Source organism: Aspergillus heteromorphus (genome assembly GCF_003184545.1).
Source record: "Aspergillus heteromorphus CBS 117.55 chromosome Unknown BO70scaffold_13, whole genome shotgun sequence".
NCBI classification, from domain to species: domain Eukaryota; kingdom Fungi; phylum Ascomycota; class Eurotiomycetes; order Eurotiales; family Aspergillaceae; genus Aspergillus; species Aspergillus heteromorphus.
Genome location: NW_020290418.1, coordinates 102,151 through 118,751, shown reverse-complemented (window position 1 = coordinate 118,751; position 16,601 = coordinate 102,151). Strand labels below are relative to the sequence as shown.

The following is a 16,601-nucleotide window of genomic DNA, read 5'->3' as shown; positions in this document are numbered from 1 at the left end:
CTGGCTGGCTGAGGGTGGCTCAGCCACGCCCCCGGAATCCTGCGATTGGCCAAGACCCCGGGCTGGGCATCCTGGGGGCCCCTGTCCAATCAGGGGCCCGTTCGTCTCGCGAGCCAAGGGAAAGAGCGATCGGCGGGTGGTCGGGTACCGTACCTGCCCTTCTCAGTTCTCAGACTCTCAGGACGGAGTACTTCTGCCAAGATCGCTAATCGGTCAGTGATTTCAAATGACTTTCTAGTCCTGAAGTACTCGATGTAGTAAGTACGGACTAGTTAGGTACTGGAGTAGTACCACTACTTCTCCCCCCCCCCCTCTTTCTCTCCCTCCCTCCCTCTCTTTCTCTCCCTCTCTTCCCTTCAGCCCTCCCTGTCTGTACTCCTACACTACAGCCCTACTCCTACAGTACTTCTCCTAATAATCCACCCGCTCGTTCATTATCGCTGGGGCCTACCGTAAGCACCTCTTGTGTTGGCTCAAACTCAATCTGAACCACTCTTTTCCCATCCTGACTCTCTTTTCTTTTCAAGTTCCTTGATGTTCCTTGATACCCTTTCTTGCCTATTCCGGATCGGTACTTGATCTCCGTCGTCATCACCACCACCACCAATTATTATTATCTTTAGCACTCCTTCCCATCCTTTCGCTTCTCCGTAGCTGGCTTACCGTCTTCCCCCCCCAAATCCCCTCCCTCATCGCCAACATGACCCTCCCAGGTAATTAAATTCTCTGTCCAAGTCACATTCATCTTCATCCCCCTGGCACAATGTAACCAATATAACTGACTTCCCTAGATAATGCTCCTGCAGCGAGCAGCAACGGCCAGGCGTCTGATCCCAATGCCCCGGTCGACGTCATTTGCGGGCCTCTGATCAATTTCAAGAATATGGATGTCACCCCATCATCTTCTGTCTGGCGTGGAAGCATCTTAATCGTCACCAAGCCCAGCCAGAGTAAGCCGCAGTTGCGTCTGCGCCAGGCAGGCCCTGTCACAAACGACATGGCCACCAATGGAGCCTTGGCCAGTCCCTCGGCGGTCGCCATTGACGGAGTCCGTCTGTACGAGGACCCCCTGAAAGCGTTCTGGCGATTCTCCATCTCTGTGACCCTCGAGCCGTATGAGGCGCGTTGGGAGTATACGATCCCCGGATTCCGATATGCAGAGGGCGGCGAAATTCCCGGCTCGTGGGATTTTGCGGTCCCGTCCGGAAGCCAGTCGATGCGCCTCATGTTCCATTCCTGTAATGGCTTCTCAGTGGGCACGGACATGGATGCTTGGGTCGGGCCCAATCTGTGGAACGATGTCCTGCGGGTACATGCGCAAAAACCCTTCCATGCCATGATCGGGGGTGGGGACCAGCTCTACAACGACGGCATCCGAGTGGACGGGCCTCTGAAGGAATGGACGGCAATCAGCAATCCTCATAAAAGACGCGCACATGGGTTTGACAACAATCTGCGTGCCCGATGTGACGAATACTACTACGCAAACTACGTCAGGTGGTACTCAACCGAGCCATTCAAGGCGGCGAATGGCCGCATTCCCCAAATTAATGTCTGGGACGACCACGATATCATCGACGGATTTGGTTCTTACACTGACCACTTTATGCGCTGTTCTGTTTTCCGGGGTATTGGCGGCGTTGCCTTCAAGTATTACTGCCTGTTCCAGCATCATATCGCGCCGCCAAAGTCGACCTATACCACGGATGCCCCACAGACGATGCATGCCATCAATGGGACGGCCGGCGCGGACCCTCGGCAGCTGGAAAACACGTTTGTTTTAGAGGAAACTACGGAAGATGACAGCTGGATCATCGGGAAACGCCCCGGGCCCTATGTGGAGGAGAAGAGCCGGAACCTGTATATGCGCCTGGGCAAGCGGTTTGCCTTCATCGGCGTTGATGCTCGGACCGAGAGGACGCGTCACCAGGTAAACTATCCGGATACCTACGATCTCATCTTTTCTCGGCTGGAAAACGAGGTGGCGGCGGCAAACGGCGACATCAAACACCTGGTCGTGCTTCTCGGGGTGCCGATCGCCTATCCCCGCCTTGCATGGCTGGAGAATATCTTGAGCTCGCCCTTAATCGCCCCCATCCGCCTGCTGAACAAACGGTTTGGCTTCGCGGGGGGGTTGTTCAATCAGTTCGACGGTCAGGTGGATCTGTTGGACGACCTGGACGACCACTATACGGCTCGTCAACACAAAAAGGAGCGCAGGATTTTCATACAGCGTCTTCAGGGGTTCTCCAAGGCCCATTCGGTCCGTGTGACTATTCTAGGTGGAGATGTGCACCTGGCCGCCATCGGGCGGTTCTATTCAAACCCCAGCCTTCGCATCCACAGTGAACATGACCCACGATACATGGTCAATGTCGTCAGCAGTGCAATCACCAATAAGCCACCTCCGAAGGCAGTCGCAAACCTCCTCGCGCGGAGAAACAAGCTCCACCATATGGATCCATCCACCGATGAGACCTTGATGAGTTTCTTTGATCGCCAGCCCGGGGGGCAGGAGAAGAGTGCGTCCTGGAATAAGGTGACGATGCCGTCGCGAAACTATGCGTGTATCACCGAGATCGGCGGTGCTGTGCCCCAGGGGGAGAACGGGGAAGCTGCCATATTCCCTCTCCCTGCAGACGGGCACGCGCCGCTCCACCAAGGCGAGGCCGATGCTGGCTCGGCCCATCCCGCCGCCGATGGATTCAGCAGCAGCAGTGCGATGCCGGGAGGCTTGGACGTGACCGTCCGAGTGGAAATCAACCCCCAGGACCGGGACGGGGCGACCGACGGCTATGCCTTCAGCAGTAAGTTTCGTATCTGGATCTCTCAGTTCAAGACGGGGATTCGCTAACTTCTATTCCAGTTCCTGCTTTGGCCTATGTGCCTTCGGAAGCCGACTCCCGCCCCCAATCACGCACTCGGTCGTTGCGACCTCGGTCTCTTCGCCCTCGGTCCAGCCAGGATGCGCGTCCCCGGAGTGCTGTCAATTAGCTGGTAGGCTGCAAGCTGACCTTTCATGCGTTGTCACACGCTCAGTTTGGATCGCGAACCCTGCCTGGGTGAGGACGGACTCACCCTGGGTTTGAGCATGTAGTAGTGTAGGATATATCCATCTGCTGTTGTATAATTCGACTGACGCCCTGTCTTTTACCTCTGCTGCGTTTTTCCGCTGCGCTCGGTGCACCGCTGTAGGATGCTGGGGTTGGGATTGCATCTTCACGTACTTCCTACTACTACCCGCATGGGTAAGACATCGTCATGGGCGTTCTTGCCCCGGTCATGCATGTCTCACCTGCTGCAATTCCTCTCTAATGCAAGGGATGCGCTGACTGGAGCCTTCTTAGGTCTTGCATGTAGGTAGTACTCGGTCCCTACTGTGTACCTGCCCATCACTAACTCGACAAGGCCGTATATTGCCTGTCGTGTCACATCACCGGTGTCACATTCAGGCCTAGCCTGCAAGGGGAATCACCCAATCGAGACATCCACTCCCCCGGCAGGCACAACAGGGGTCTTATGTATTCCTGCAGGTGTATGCCATCCTGCTCTTCCCAGCTCTCTCATCCTCTCCATATCGTGCCGTTGTAAGGCAACACTGCTCACGTCGACTCTCACAATGGATGCGCCCATGGACGGCGGGCCGATGAGCCCTCGCGGCACCATGCAGAACACAGTCGCACGGGGACTCCTGCCGGACGATAAACACGAGGGGGGAGGACACGGTCTTCACGAGGAGGAGGGATTCGGCCTCGGCGACACTTTGGGATACAAGCCGGAGCTGCGTCGCAACCGCTCAGTGACCACTCTGCTTTTTCAGACGCTGGCCATTGCGGCGATCCCCTTCGGAGAGGGAGGCCCTCTGCTCAGTGCCATCTATGGCGGCGGCCCACTGTCCATTTTCGTTGGTTGGGTCGTCGTGTGCATTTTGTGTGAGTGTATTGCGCTCTCGCTGGCAGAGCTCGTGTCGCGATATCCCACCTCGGCCGGTCCCTACTACTGGTCTTACCAGATCGCAAGCAGCTCCAAGCCGGCCGTGTCCTTCGTCACCGGTTGGGTCTGGTTGATCGGCAACTGGACCATCACCCTGTCGGTCAACTTCGGCTTCGCGTCGATGGTCTCGGCCTCGATCTCGATGTTTCACCCGGGATGGACAATCTCCAGCTGGCAGCTTCTGCTCATCTTCTACGCCATCTGTCTGGGAACGCTCCTCATCTGCACATTCGGTAACCGATACCTACCGCAGGTAGACATGGTCTGCGCCACCTGGACGGCCCTGACCATCCTCGTTATCTTGATTGCGCTCTCCGTCAAGGCCGGTGCAGGCAGGCACAGCGCTGCCTACGCCTTGGGGCACTTCGATTCCAGCTTCTCGGGCTGGTCCGGCTTCACCTTCTTCATCGGACTTCTCCCCGCCGCGTACACCTTCTCTGCCATCGGCATGATCTCCTCCATGGCCGAAGAATGCACCAGGCCGGCCGTAAAGGTGCCCCGGGCGATCAGCCTCTGCGTGCCTGTAGGCGGCACCGCCGGGCTGTTCTTCATCCTCCCCATCTGCTTCACCCTGCCTCCGATGGAAGATATTCTCAGTGCGCCCGCCGGTCAGGCTCTCCCATACATCTTTCATGTCGTAATGGACAGTCCCGGTGGCGGTCTTGCCCTCACCATCCTCGTCCTGATGGTCACTCTCTTCGCCAGCATCAGCATCACTGTCGCCGCCTCCCGAGCGACCTGGGCTTTCGCTCGCGACGACGCCATCCCTCTCTCGCGGCTTTGGTCGCGCGTGAACCCGCATCTTGGCGTTCCTGTCTGGTCGCTCGTCTTTGGGACCGTCGTGCAAATGCTTCTAGGGCTCATCAACCTCGGCAGCACCAGTGCCTTCACGGCCTTTGTCTCCGTCGGCGTCATTGCTCTGGCTGCCGCATACGCTATCCCCATCGCACTGAGCCTCCTGAATGGTCGGCGTGAAGTTTCCCGTGCGCAATGGACCTGCGGGCCGATCCTCGGTTCGATCGTCAACGTCATCTCTCTATCTTGGATCTCCTTCGAGCTCGTCCTCTTCAGCATGCCCACCTCGCTGCCGGTCAGTCGAGCCTCTATGAATTATGCCTCCGTGGTCTTTGTAGGACTCATGGCTTTCTCGGCATTTTGGTATGCCGTGTATGCGCGGAAAGGTACGTCACTTTTGACCCTTTTCTAAAGCCTCCCCCCGTCCATTTCGTCCCACCTTTCGTACATGAGTGGTGCTGATTATACTCTAGCTTTCAAGGGCCCACCACAAATCGAATTTGGCTAGATTCCTCGTTCTAGGTCGTAATGAGACCATGAGCGATACAAGGTAAATGCACCTACCCTGGATGGTTTCGGCCTTATGCATCAGGTTTATACATAGACATAAACGCCACCGAGAAGCTATTCCAATGAATCTTCCAACTCATCTCGTATTCATCCCTCCGGAATACTACGTATCCTCCTGTCACATAATATGCAGGAAAGCGACATTTCGGATAACATAATGACGACGTAACTTGTACATGGGGCACGTGCCTGCGACGGCTAACCGATAGTAAATAGTAAATACTGATACGGATACAAAGGTTCTCGCTTTCACATTGAAAATGGGCCGCCTCACTAGATGGATGGTTTGAACGCGTGGTTCCAGAATTCTACATATTCCTAACGTAGCGCTTGATGCAATGGCAAACCCTACATTCTCAATAGATTAAAGCGAGAGATACAAGACAAATCGTTGGAAAGCGGATCGATGAGCGATCAATAATTGGAGTCATCTTGACAATCCAAAATCCCCGAGAAACTGATCGCATCTTTTCCGTGGTCGATACTATACCCTCTGCGCCGACGAGGAAGGGCCTCGTTGGGCATGCGACGGGTCACCAGAGAGGGATTCTCCGAGGGCCGTCGGCGGCGGACGACCTGATAGCCCTTGTCGAGCTCTATCTCAATGGCACAGCGCACCTTCAGTGCGCCTACGGCTGGCCAAACCCCCCGTTCCCCTTTCAGAGACCAGTGCGCAAGGCTTTCTTTGTTCGGGTTCTGGAAGAGTTTGGGCAAGTCCGTGAATGAGAGGTCCGGCACGAGGGTGAGGTTGGGTCCGGGGATTGTCTCCTCGATGAGGAGTCGAGCGACCGTGGTCGGAAGGAGATTCGTATAATCAAGCTGTCTGAGTCGGTGGCGAATTTCGGCCACGACGAGACGCATCAAGGATCGAGTGATGTTCAACTGGCCGGTTGGGCGTCGGTCGAGCAGATTCAGTTCGGATCGTAAGAACGGGACGAGGTATGGCCGGGCCTGAGACACGATAAAATGGTTGACGTTGAATAGCTCCGCTATTCGCGACAGCGGGGACTCGCCATCGTTATAGTGGACGTGGCGCCACGATTGAAAAGTCGCGTCCCGGGAATGTGGCCAAGGCACAATCGAGCCGGTCTCATCCTTGCAATATATCGTGACTGGCTGGTAGAGCGAGGAGTTGGTTGCATTGGAGGCTACAGCGGCCGACCAAATCAACTGGGGGGTTTGTCAGCTTCTGCTAACACTGCGAAACAGCGTAAAATACAGAATGGATGCAGGATCACGTACCACATTCGGTGCAGTCAGGTAGTTCAAAAGGTTCGGAGTCGCGTTCTGATTCGATGTAGCGACCGTGATATTTAGAATGCGCTTGGATCGAGCATATGCTTCCTCGAATGTCAGATCGCCGAGATTGGCCCGCACACATTCTTCTAGGACCTCCGCATCGAAGAAATAGCCTTTCTGGATATATCGCTTAACCCGTCGTGTTAACGTCCCCAACCAGCCGTCCCCCAGGTCAAACGATAGCCATCCTACATCTTCGCCAAGCGCCTTCGCTCTCCGCCGGCGATCAAAGGCACTTAGATCAATTCCATCGCTATCGAGAAATTTTAGCAGTTCATCTTCGGTATGGATACCTACGAGTGCTGCGATGAGCGCCCCGGTCGCTGTCCCAGTGATGATCCTGGGTAGGATGCCTCGCAGATGAAGGGCCCTCACCACTCCGAGATGGCAGAGTCCAAAGATAGACCCGCCTTGCAAAAGTAAAGTGGTCCGCCCAAAGGCCTGCCGGGTGTCATGCAGAAGCTCGAGCTTGGCTTGCGAGGTGAATCCACTGTCGTGAGCCGGGGAGGTTTGCAGGGCCGTGACCTGCTGAATGGAGAGCGCGACCTGAGTGATATAGTCATCTATGAGAAGTTTTGTGCCGGCATAGGCATGTAGGAACATCTTGGGAGATGTGATGTTGCCCAGATTGCGAACCAGCCCGGACCGAAGAAGGTTAACCAAGGTCAAAATGTCCTCCTCTTCCCGGGCACTCATGAGAGCCTCCAATCGCCCCAGAATCAGCCGATAGTCGTAGTGTCGACTAGTTGGGTTCTGGCGCCTGTCCATCATTGTCAGAGACTGAATCTGAGCATGTGATGTTTGATACCGATGCCTCGAAGCGCACTATGGGATCGCCATCATACATATGTGATAAACTCACCAGAGGTCCATGCTAAGGATCTCATCGAGTTCGAAAGCGGCGTCCTCCCATTCCTCGTAGGTGGGAGCAGTAGCCAGGGCATGCTGATATCGCTGCCGGGGAGATTCTGATCTCCACCAAGACAGAAGTCTCTGGACGGAGGGAAACATTAGCTGTGCGGTTCTGTTAGGCGCTCTACGGCGTGGGTGAGTGTGGGGAGCAACGTACCTCCTTCCAGAACTGCGCGACATCTAGCATCATGTTCAGAACCGCGGGGATTAGGCCACAGAATGATATCCAAGACTCCATTGTGACAGCGGCGGAAGAAGCGGGCTTTCTTGCAGGGGTTCAGGGAGGGCGTCGGCACATGGCGAGGGGGGGCAGGTCATTCACATGCTCGGGGGCGTCAGCTGGAGGTATAACCCGTCTCGGAGATGGGATGGGCGGTCGTAAGACAGAAAGAGATGGTGTGATGGTGGCAGATTGGAAGGGAAGCTGACGCATACATGAATCGAGGGTGTTGAGAGAGAGGGAGGGGGAGATGTTCATGTCGGAGAGGAGAAATGGGAAGTAACTATAGATGATGACATGATCGCGACGGAGCTTCCCCGCAAAACTACAACCATCGAGTACACTTCCGCATTACCTGCTTTACACCACTTTTGTACCCTCACACTACACTCCCATCCCCAATGTTCAATGGTAGTAAGTATTCACGGTGGTCTACATTGTTTGACGAAATAAGAAAAAAATCGGATTGCTCAAGAAGGCAAAACATTTTTTGTAAGTCTACACAGCCGCGCTCCCCGCGAAGAAAGAGCCTTCCATTCCCGTGGACACGTAAAAGGACATTTGAATTCCATGATTTTGGTTTTGAATTTCGCGTTGCTCCCTATGCAAGTAGGCGAAAAATATATTCTCCAGACATCCTTCACTACCCACCAAGGCGGACAGACACCGTTTACTCCTCGACAATGTTACCCCGCTCCGACACGTACAGACCGTCAAGGAACTATTCCGGATGACTCGGGTCAGTAACAACGCTCCCCCACCAAGACGGCATTGGGCTGGTATGCTTACCTTACGGATATCCTTGTTGCGGACTCTGCAGATCTGCTGGATGTCGGCGGCGCTCTGGGAAACACCCTCCAGGGAGTTACCGAAGAGCTGGAGCTCGTCCTTGACGTTGGGAGAGGTGATGACCTCAACACCGGGCTGGGCGGTCACACGGCGGACGTACTTCTCACCCAGGAAGTTTCTGTTCAAACGCAAGACCCATCAGTAACTGTCTTTTCCCATGGGGCGGATTGTCCCGACACCGTAAACCAAGAAGCACGAGACTAGACAGGGAAAACACCCGCGCTCGCGCTTCCCTTCACGGAGCGGTCCCCAATTCCCGCGATATGATTTCGGCATACCTGATCTCGACCTCGAAAGAGCCGGTCTCGGCGTTCTTCTCAATGTTGACATTGATGGGGAAATGGGCGTAGACGTAGCGCATCTTGTACTTGAAGCCCTTGGTGACACCGATGATCAGGTTGTTGATGAGGGTGCGGACGGTACGGAGGGAGGCAATTCCCTTGCGGACACCGTGGTGCATCTGAATGGAGATGACATCCTTCTCGGGGCGGCCGAAGGTAACGGCGATGTGAGAGAGGTCCTTGACGAGCTTGCCTGAAAAAGGAGGGAAGAAAGACCATGTCAGTGTGTCGCTCGAGATTTAGCAACCCGGCCTATTGCTTAGATGCAGAGACCATGATGCCAGGGGTGACGAATTTGTCGAATTCGTTGTGGGAAGTTTTTGCATACCACGGGGTCCCTCAACGGTCACAACGCGAGAGCGAATGTGAACCTTCACTGTATGATGAAAAACCAATCAGTCCAAGTCCTCGTCCTATCATGTATGTCGAATCGCTTAAAAATCACTGGGACAGGCATTGTGTAGCATCTCTCTTCCCAGCGAACGCCTGTCGAAGGTTGCGCGTCGCTATCCCAACTCTGCCCAGGCCCCCGATCCACGATGCATGCCTGTCCCTCCATCCAGATCCTCTCCGCCTCCCACCGGCGAACGCAGCGACAATGCTTGGGGGAGAATCGAAATGCTCACCATTCTCGGGGATGGGCAGCCGTTCCTCGGAGTAAATGTACCGCATCTTGACTGCGTGGGCTGTGGTGTGTCCGAGGGGGGATTGTCGATATCGTCGAGCGGTCGGTCGTCGAAGAGATCGAAATTCGACAAGGCAGACCGCAGTCGAGGAGTGGTGGAGCGAAAATCACGGGTTGTGCGTCGCTTACGGTCCAATCCGGCTTAGCCCACATCCGCCTAGGGTTGGCCATTTCAGGTATAGTCTCGGAACGGCCTCCGGATTTCTAGATCCCGGAGTATCACTTTCTCCTTTTTCCGAGTCAAGGTAGAGATGATGACTAAGTACTATCTCCGACGAAATAATTTCAAGCATGTCGAAAGTAGCACTATCTACTCCGCAGATGAAGACCCCCCCCCCAAAAAAAAAAAGGTCTCTCTCGGCGTACAACTTTAAAATTCATTAATTATTACCAAGTTCACTAAATGCTTGGGAATGGTTGATATATCTATACTCCTACTGAGAATGCGAAACGCACAAACCCCCATGGAACCAATCCTTTGCCAACAAGGCCCTGTTCTGGCAGCTTAGAAACACATACATCCAAGTCTAGTACTAGTAGATAGTCGCTTCATTCTTTGCGGCGGGCTTCTTGGACCCACTTCCCACCCAAACTTTTCAATGTTGATGCCAATTCGTCCTTTTGGTCGAGTGCCGCCACATCGTCCCCTCCTCCAATGCTTTTCCCATTGACCAACACGTTTGGGACAGTGCGGCGGCCGGTATTCTCCCCCAGTAAAGTCTGCAGCGGTTGGCCCAGCTCATGCTGGTCCAATTCCACCACAAATGGCGCGGGGACGATCGAGTACTTCTCCAGCAGGATGGACTTCGCTCTGGCGCTGTGGGGGCAGTAGGATTTCGAAAAGATAATAACTGGGAGCCGAGGTACAGAGTCAGCAAGCGTCCTCAGGGAGAGGCGAACATCCCAAGTGGCCCATCACGTAAGAAACATACTGGGGGCCCGTTTCAATATCCCATTCAGCTCAGCCACCGCGTTCGCATGATTATCGGCCTCGGGCTGCTCCGGCGCCTGGACCTGGACAGGTTTCTCTTTCTCTGGATCGTTTCGGTTTTTAGGGACGGTTATCTTCGTCCGGCCTGCGATCGGGATCTCTTCCACGTCGTCCGCGACATTGGCTTTGGGAATAGCCGGTGCTTCCCTGTCGTTGTCCGACACGGCCTTCACCTCTTCCTTGGCACCATTCCAACTAGGCCGCTCTTTTTGAATCGGAATGTTCGCTGCAGATTCCGCCTCTTTGGCTTGTTTTCGAGCCTCCATCGCGGCCACAGTCGAGCGATAGAATCGTTGGTTCTGGACACTCCGCGCTTCGCTCTGGAGGAAAGTCGGCCGTCATCAGTCACTGGATCGAATTAGATCGAGGGAAGGGCGAGTTACCGAATAGTAGAAGGCCATGACGACCATCATTACTACGGCAATGGCCAAAAGCCTCATGCGCCGTTGCGAAAACATCTTAAAACAGGAGACACGTTGCCCGATACGATTGATTGAGCTGATGCGAACGCGTTTCGACTGGTTCTTCGTCTCTAGACAGTCCTAAGTATTTTAGTTCCGCAGAGACCGGATCTCAATTTAGCAAGCTGCTCCGCGCATTCGCCGGGGTGGTTCAAGAGTAGGCCGGTTGAGCCGGCAGGTCAGTCATAGGTGCAGTGCCAAAACCAAGAATGGCTGGACATTGACCGAGCAGGCAAATACTGATCCCTGCACTAGGCGAATAACAAAAAAAGGGGGCGCACAGGATAATAGAATATCCTGCAGACCAAACAGATGACGGTGCTGCTCCTGAATGATCCCATGGGGAGGGAGAGTGGGGGGGGGTTGGTGGAAGGGGACTCGGAGGAACGGCCGAGTCCGACAGGCAAGCAAGCTCGGGCGGTAGTAAAGTATCTAGTAGTACTACGGAGTACTTATGCTTAGTCGTCCACCTGACAACATCCCCCCCCTCGCCATCATTGACACATAATGTGCTTATCGTCCGTTGGTATCAGTAAACAACGGGCTAACTAAAGGATCGTAAATGTGGATTATTAATTAAATTACCGGCTATCTATGCTATGGTTGGGGTATGTGGCTATAAACGGATGGTATCATGATCAAAGGGGGCACGGCAAAGAAAAAAAAAAAAAGAAAAGAAAAAGAGCTGGGCATCAAGTCTTGGTCGCGACGTGCATAGAGGCATATGAATGAAACTCGCTCATGGATGTAGGACAGAGGACGGAAGTGAAGCCTTTCATAGATGGGAGCCGCAGCACAAAACCACCGAACCTGCAGCGGTATGTTTCAGCAATTCGAGCAACGTGGGTGGCAGATCCCACAGGGATCCATCATCGCGTTCTCTACCCTCCATGCATCCCCCTCCCTCCTGCCGCCTTTTTTCGGCTTCTTTGCCTGCCAAACGGTCCCGGTCTGGCGACAACGAGCTATCACCGCCCCTCCAATGTTCAAGAGGCCTGGACAGCAATTCCTGAGCGTGTCCCTGTAGTGCCTCGGCGCTTTCCCTGGACCACAATCATCCAATCTTCCCATTCTTTGGCAATTTCCATCAGGACATTGCCCATCACAGCTGCGGATGCCATGAGCCCATGGCCCTCACCTTCGAGAACTCGGACCTCACAACGCCGCATGGTTTGGCCCAACCATCGGACATTGTCAACAGGAACACGCGTATCGCGACTTCCATGGTGTATCACAACATTCCGAGTGATGTCTACATAACGAAACCCAATCGGCTGGCGACGTTCCAAGCAGACCAGCAAATCTACCGCCGGGTTTGCGTTGGTAGTGGCTAGATCCCAGATTCTATGGGTCAGTCGATTGTCGTAATCCATCTGGCGCTCATGTTCCTGGGACGAGGCAACCAGAGTCTGACCCTTCGTGGAATCGGCCTTCTGATAGCCCTCCCCCACAGAAACATGCGGTGTCTTCAATCCCTCTAGCGCTTTCAGATCTGCCTCCTGTTGGTATAACTTGGCTGGAAGCCGCTGCATGCCCTTGGTCTCTAGACCAGTTGGGCTTGAGCCATCCTTCGGTGTCGTCTTTCGTTTGGCCCGTCGAGGGGACTTAGGCAAGCTAGAGGTAAGGCTTGCACTGGTCGCGCTCATAAAGCTCGAGTTGGCCACCTTGAGAATGGACGTTGGCAATGCCCGAAGTATCCGTTGAGAGTAAGGGACAGCATTGGTCGGGACGGGGGTCTTTTGCGAGCCAATGCTGGACAACTGAGACGGAGGAATCCACGGGGCCAGTAAATGGATGCGGCCGCGGATATGTTGCGGGATCCGTAGTGCAGTGGCCAATGCGTAGATGGCGCCGGCAGAGTGGGCCATGATCGAGAACTTAGTGACTTTGATGTGATTGCATACAATGGCAACATCATCTAGGTTACGTTAGTGGGGCTATTCATCGCGAATCGGGTAAAAAACATATGCAGCAGGTAATAATACTCACCAGGCCAACTCAGAGGGGTTCCCGACTCGTCCACATACGGAGCGCTTTCACCTACACCGGGACGGTCCAGAGTGATCAACCGAAGGTGCAGGGATCGTGCCAGTTCATCGTAGAATGCCATCAAGTACCTGGTTAGGCCCATGCCAAGGCAACAAAGAACTACATGGCCTTTGGGGTCCCCAACCTCCGAAAACGCAATAACGCGACCCGAGGTGGGATGGAAGACCTTCTGGGTAAGTGTGGAAGAAGATATATAGTCGTGAACCGCTAGATCGATGGAATCAGCACTAGACGGGCGATCTTCCCCGGTTGAAATATTGACGGGGGAGCCCGCCTCGGAAAGAGAACGTCTGTGAGGCTTTTGTGAAGTTGACTGTTCCAGAGATCGGCTGTAACAGGTGAGTTGGTCTGACATGTCCAAAGATGGTGGCAATGCATTGGTGGGCTTTGAGGCGATCGGGGGTCCGTTACGAAGTGGGGAGCGACTCTTGCCCGTCATGATTGCCGGGGCTGGTGCGCTCTCGTCGAGGGCGGACTTTTTCTGGTGCGTCATCTGTCGATGTACAGCAGCTTCCCCACTTTCACCAGGACGGGGCGACTCTCGAACAGGCTCCACGATCCATTCTCTAGTGGGCTTGTCGGGGGTATTGTCTATCTCTAATTCGTTCTTGATCTTTTGCTGCTGGTCTTTCAATTCCTGGATTCTCTTCGTAACTTGTTCGGCCTCACTCCCCATTTCTAACACGGCGCTGTCCACTTTCATCTCTCTGCTACTTGTCGAGGGATGCCGGCTATGGCGAGTGGGTCTGTGGTGCTTGTGGCTGGAAGAGAAGCTATGCCGTAACGAAGACTCTCGAGCAGGGATAACCCGCCCACTGCCGATTCCACCAGGCGTACTGGGTGCGCTATCGCGGGCACTTTGCAACGAGAGGCGCTCCTTACTGGAAGGCCTGCTGAATGCGGATTCTCTGGTGGGTTCCGTGGCCGAACGGATTGGGCGTCCTTCCTCGGCGACGTCAGCCATAGAGTACAGGGAGCGTAAGCTGGCTCGACTGCGCGGTATATTGTGCCTCAGCCCGTCGTTGAAGCTACTCGTCTTGCGCAGGCGGTCGGTCTGCCGGTCCCTATCGCCGCCAAATTCCCGTGATGACTTTTTGAGGAGACAGAATTGGTTCCTAATGCTTTTCCTGGAGCCCGACGAAGCCACACTATTTGCCGTGGAAACTCGAGGCCCTGGTTCCGCCGTAATCATACCAAAGGCGGAGTCTTCATAGGCCGCCTTCGATGATGTGAACGAACCCCTGGAGGTAGGTCTTCCGAGCGATAAGGCAGGATCGAGAGTTGGTTTAGATTTGGGAGACGGGGGCGCCCGGGCCATGCGAATGACAGGGGCAACGGCTGCATCGTCTGGATGCAGAAATGGACCCTGCAGTGCCTCCTCAGACACCTGCCGCGCCCCGAAGCTTACTCCAAAGCCATGCACGCTGGAGTGGCGCTGGTCGGGACTGGAATGTTGGCCGGGCGGTAAGCACACTGGCGACAACGTGTCGGTCTCCGAATCAATGCGCGGGACTTTGTCGAAATGGGTCTGGAGGGGCACGGAGATGGTCGAAAGGGACGATATCAGAGAGGAGATGACTTCGGGAGAGGCCGGATCGACCGTTGTTGAAGGGTCGGTGGTATGCGAGCGTGAAGGGATGGACTTGCGCCGTCGGGAGAGCAGAGAGGAGGGCTGAAAAGGGGCAGCATCAATGTTGGATGCCGAAGGACCCTCCACACGATCCATGGCGGCCACCGACAGGGTATATGACGGTCCAAAAAAGTTCGGCCCCCGTCAGAGTCAGGAGACAATCACCGACGATATATGCGGTCGAGTGTCGCACGCGCTTTCATGATCCAGTGAGAGCGCAGGATAGCGTCTGCAAGCTCGGTAGCTTAACGGGTAAGAATCAATAGACTGCGGGCGCTTGATGCAGGTGCCAGTCAGAATGCAAGTTGGAGTTGGGAGGATCCAAGGCGCGGCGGCGGACCTATCGAACGAAAACCCTTGCGGTCTGCAGGCAAACCAACCAACCAGCCAGCCCCCTTACTAAACGTTGTTGTTGTTGTCTGAAAGCGAACCTGAAACGGTAGGGGGAGGCAAAAGAATTGCCGATCTTGAATTGAAGGAGGGGAGAGAGAGAGGAAGGGGGGGGGGGCCGGGGAAGAGAGGGGTGTGCACTGAAGGCAGTTTATTTGTATAGAGCAGATTGAAAAGACGGAGGGAAATGCAAAGGGAGCGGATAAGATAATTATGGGTATGATGGCATTAGATCGGAATAGGAAAAGGGGAAGCCCAGGGAGGCAAAGGACGGAGGTACGATCGATAGTCAGTCCCAGAAAGTACGTAGTCCGGAAGTACTGACTGTCCTGGAGAAGAGGAGAAGAAGTAGATACAGTGAGAGAAAGGAGAGAGATGCTGCTCAACCTCATCTGATGTTCTCTTCCTGCACCTTCCTCCCTCCCCCTCTCTCCTTGCCATCGTCTTCCGGGCGCTCTTGTGTTGTCTTCTGGCGCTCAGCTGATCCTTGATGGATGCTTTGGGTTTTCCAGGAAGGAGAGATTATTTAATTTCAAGACCCGGTCGGCCATTGTCATTTGCCTGGCCGCGCCCCGCCCAAAGTTAGTCTCCCTGCAGGACCTCCACTCACTCGTCCATCAATAATCAATCCAAGGAATCATCAAGGAATGCCATGCACCCTTTTCACCCTCCACGCGGTTCGCAGATCCAAATTTCAAAAGGCTGAATGATGGTGCTGGTGGTGGTACGGAGTATCTATCACAGTAGATTAGGTACGTAAGTACTAGGTATCTACTGACTCTGTACTTAGTGTTGTCTTCAATTGTTGGTGCGGCAGGAGCCAACCTAACTTCGAGGGAATCTGAGAACCCTCCTCCTCCTCCTCCTCCTCCTCCTCCTATCAACTTTGATGGTAATCAGCATCATGTAACTCTTCCCTCTTTCCGGGCTAGTCGGCCTAATGTCCACGGGAGCAACGAGGTTGAGAAGCCTGGGAGGTTGGAAGGATTGGCAGCAGTAGTGGATGAACTTCTTATTTTTATTATTCTGGGCTCTCGACGCTTCCGTCGTCAAATTCCCCACCGGACCACAGGCTGGCTGGGATCGAAATTGAGGGTCAATGCCTCAAAATGGTTCTGGGTCCGCGGTTCTGGAACGGACTTTCCCGTCCCTCCAATGCCGACGTGGCTCATGCTTGCAGCTGGTCGATATGCAAGGACGTTTATCTAGATCTCGTGTGGGCACACTATCAGAGGGGCTGGAGATCCTTCGTACTCCGTACTACTAAGTAGCCTCAGACCTCCTGCATCTACCGAGACTGCAGGATGTTGCGTCATGAGAGGGATGGGGAAATGGGAAGGGGACCGACCGATCGACGCTGGGGTGGGCATTATTGTTGTTCAAAGCCTGGACAACACATTATGGCTGGCTGGTATG

The 16,601-nt window shown here is 54.5% G+C and overlaps 6 protein-coding genes across 6 annotated transcripts; 2 read left to right on the top strand and 4 right to left on the bottom strand.

Moving 5' to 3' along the window:
* The first annotated feature begins 594 nt into the window (after positions 1 to 594).
* Positions 595 to 3,275, top strand: BO70DRAFT_39850 (uncharacterized protein). The gene is made up of 3 exons (XM_025546788.1): positions 595 to 713; positions 792 to 2,807; positions 2,867 to 3,275. Exons 1-3 carry the CDS (start codon positions 701 to 703, stop codon positions 2,992 to 2,994), a joined length of 2,157 nt encoding a protein of 718 aa, XP_025399064.1. The 5' UTR covers positions 595 to 700; the 3' UTR covers positions 2,995 to 3,275.
* An 81-nt stretch (positions 3,276 to 3,356) lies between these two features.
* BO70DRAFT_39785 (putative amino acid permease) lies at positions 3,357 to 5,534 on the top strand. Its single transcript, XM_025546737.1, has 2 exons — positions 3,357 to 5,174; positions 5,262 to 5,534. Exons 1-2 carry the CDS (start codon positions 3,620 to 3,622, stop codon positions 5,294 to 5,296), a joined length of 1,590 nt encoding a protein of 529 aa, XP_025399063.1. The 5' UTR covers positions 3,357 to 3,619; the 3' UTR covers positions 5,297 to 5,534.
* BO70DRAFT_362227 (triacylglycerol lipase family protein) lies at positions 5,532 to 7,842 on the bottom strand. Its single transcript, XM_025543230.1, has 3 exons — positions 7,727 to 7,842; positions 6,601 to 7,650; positions 5,532 to 6,528 (listed from the first exon to the last, which is right to left on the bottom strand). Exons 2-3 carry the CDS (start codon positions 7,423 to 7,425, stop codon positions 5,773 to 5,775), a joined length of 1,581 nt encoding a protein of 526 aa, XP_025399062.1. The 5' UTR covers positions 7,426 to 7,650; positions 7,727 to 7,842; the 3' UTR covers positions 5,532 to 5,772.
* A 160-nt stretch (positions 7,843 to 8,002) lies between these two features.
* BO70DRAFT_379773 (60S ribosomal protein uL6) lies at positions 8,003 to 9,718 on the bottom strand. The gene is made up of 5 exons (XM_025545373.1): positions 9,606 to 9,718; positions 9,308 to 9,355; positions 8,917 to 9,172; positions 8,579 to 8,756; positions 8,003 to 8,510 (listed from the first exon to the last, which is right to left on the bottom strand). Exons 1-5 carry the CDS (start codon positions 9,649 to 9,651, stop codon positions 8,460 to 8,462), a joined length of 579 nt encoding a protein of 192 aa, XP_025399061.1. The 5' UTR covers positions 9,652 to 9,718; the 3' UTR covers positions 8,003 to 8,459.
* Positions 9,719 to 10,047: 329 nt separating this feature from the next.
* BO70DRAFT_379772 (glutaredoxin) lies at positions 10,048 to 11,511 on the bottom strand. Its single transcript, XM_025545372.1, has 3 exons — positions 11,039 to 11,511; positions 10,597 to 10,975; positions 10,048 to 10,515 (listed from the first exon to the last, which is right to left on the bottom strand). Exons 1-3 carry the CDS (start codon positions 11,111 to 11,113, stop codon positions 10,214 to 10,216), a joined length of 756 nt encoding a protein of 251 aa, XP_025399060.1. The 5' UTR covers positions 11,114 to 11,511; the 3' UTR covers positions 10,048 to 10,213.
* A 190-nt stretch (positions 11,512 to 11,701) lies between these two features.
* Positions 11,702 to 15,294, bottom strand: BO70DRAFT_315094 (alpha/beta hydrolase). The gene is made up of 2 exons (XM_025540296.1): positions 13,106 to 15,294; positions 11,702 to 13,034 (listed from the first exon to the last, which is right to left on the bottom strand). Exons 1-2 carry the CDS (start codon positions 14,889 to 14,891, stop codon positions 12,103 to 12,105), a joined length of 2,718 nt encoding a protein of 905 aa, XP_025399059.1. The 5' UTR covers positions 14,892 to 15,294; the 3' UTR covers positions 11,702 to 12,102.
* Between the last annotated feature and the right edge of the window lie 1,307 nt (positions 15,295 to 16,601).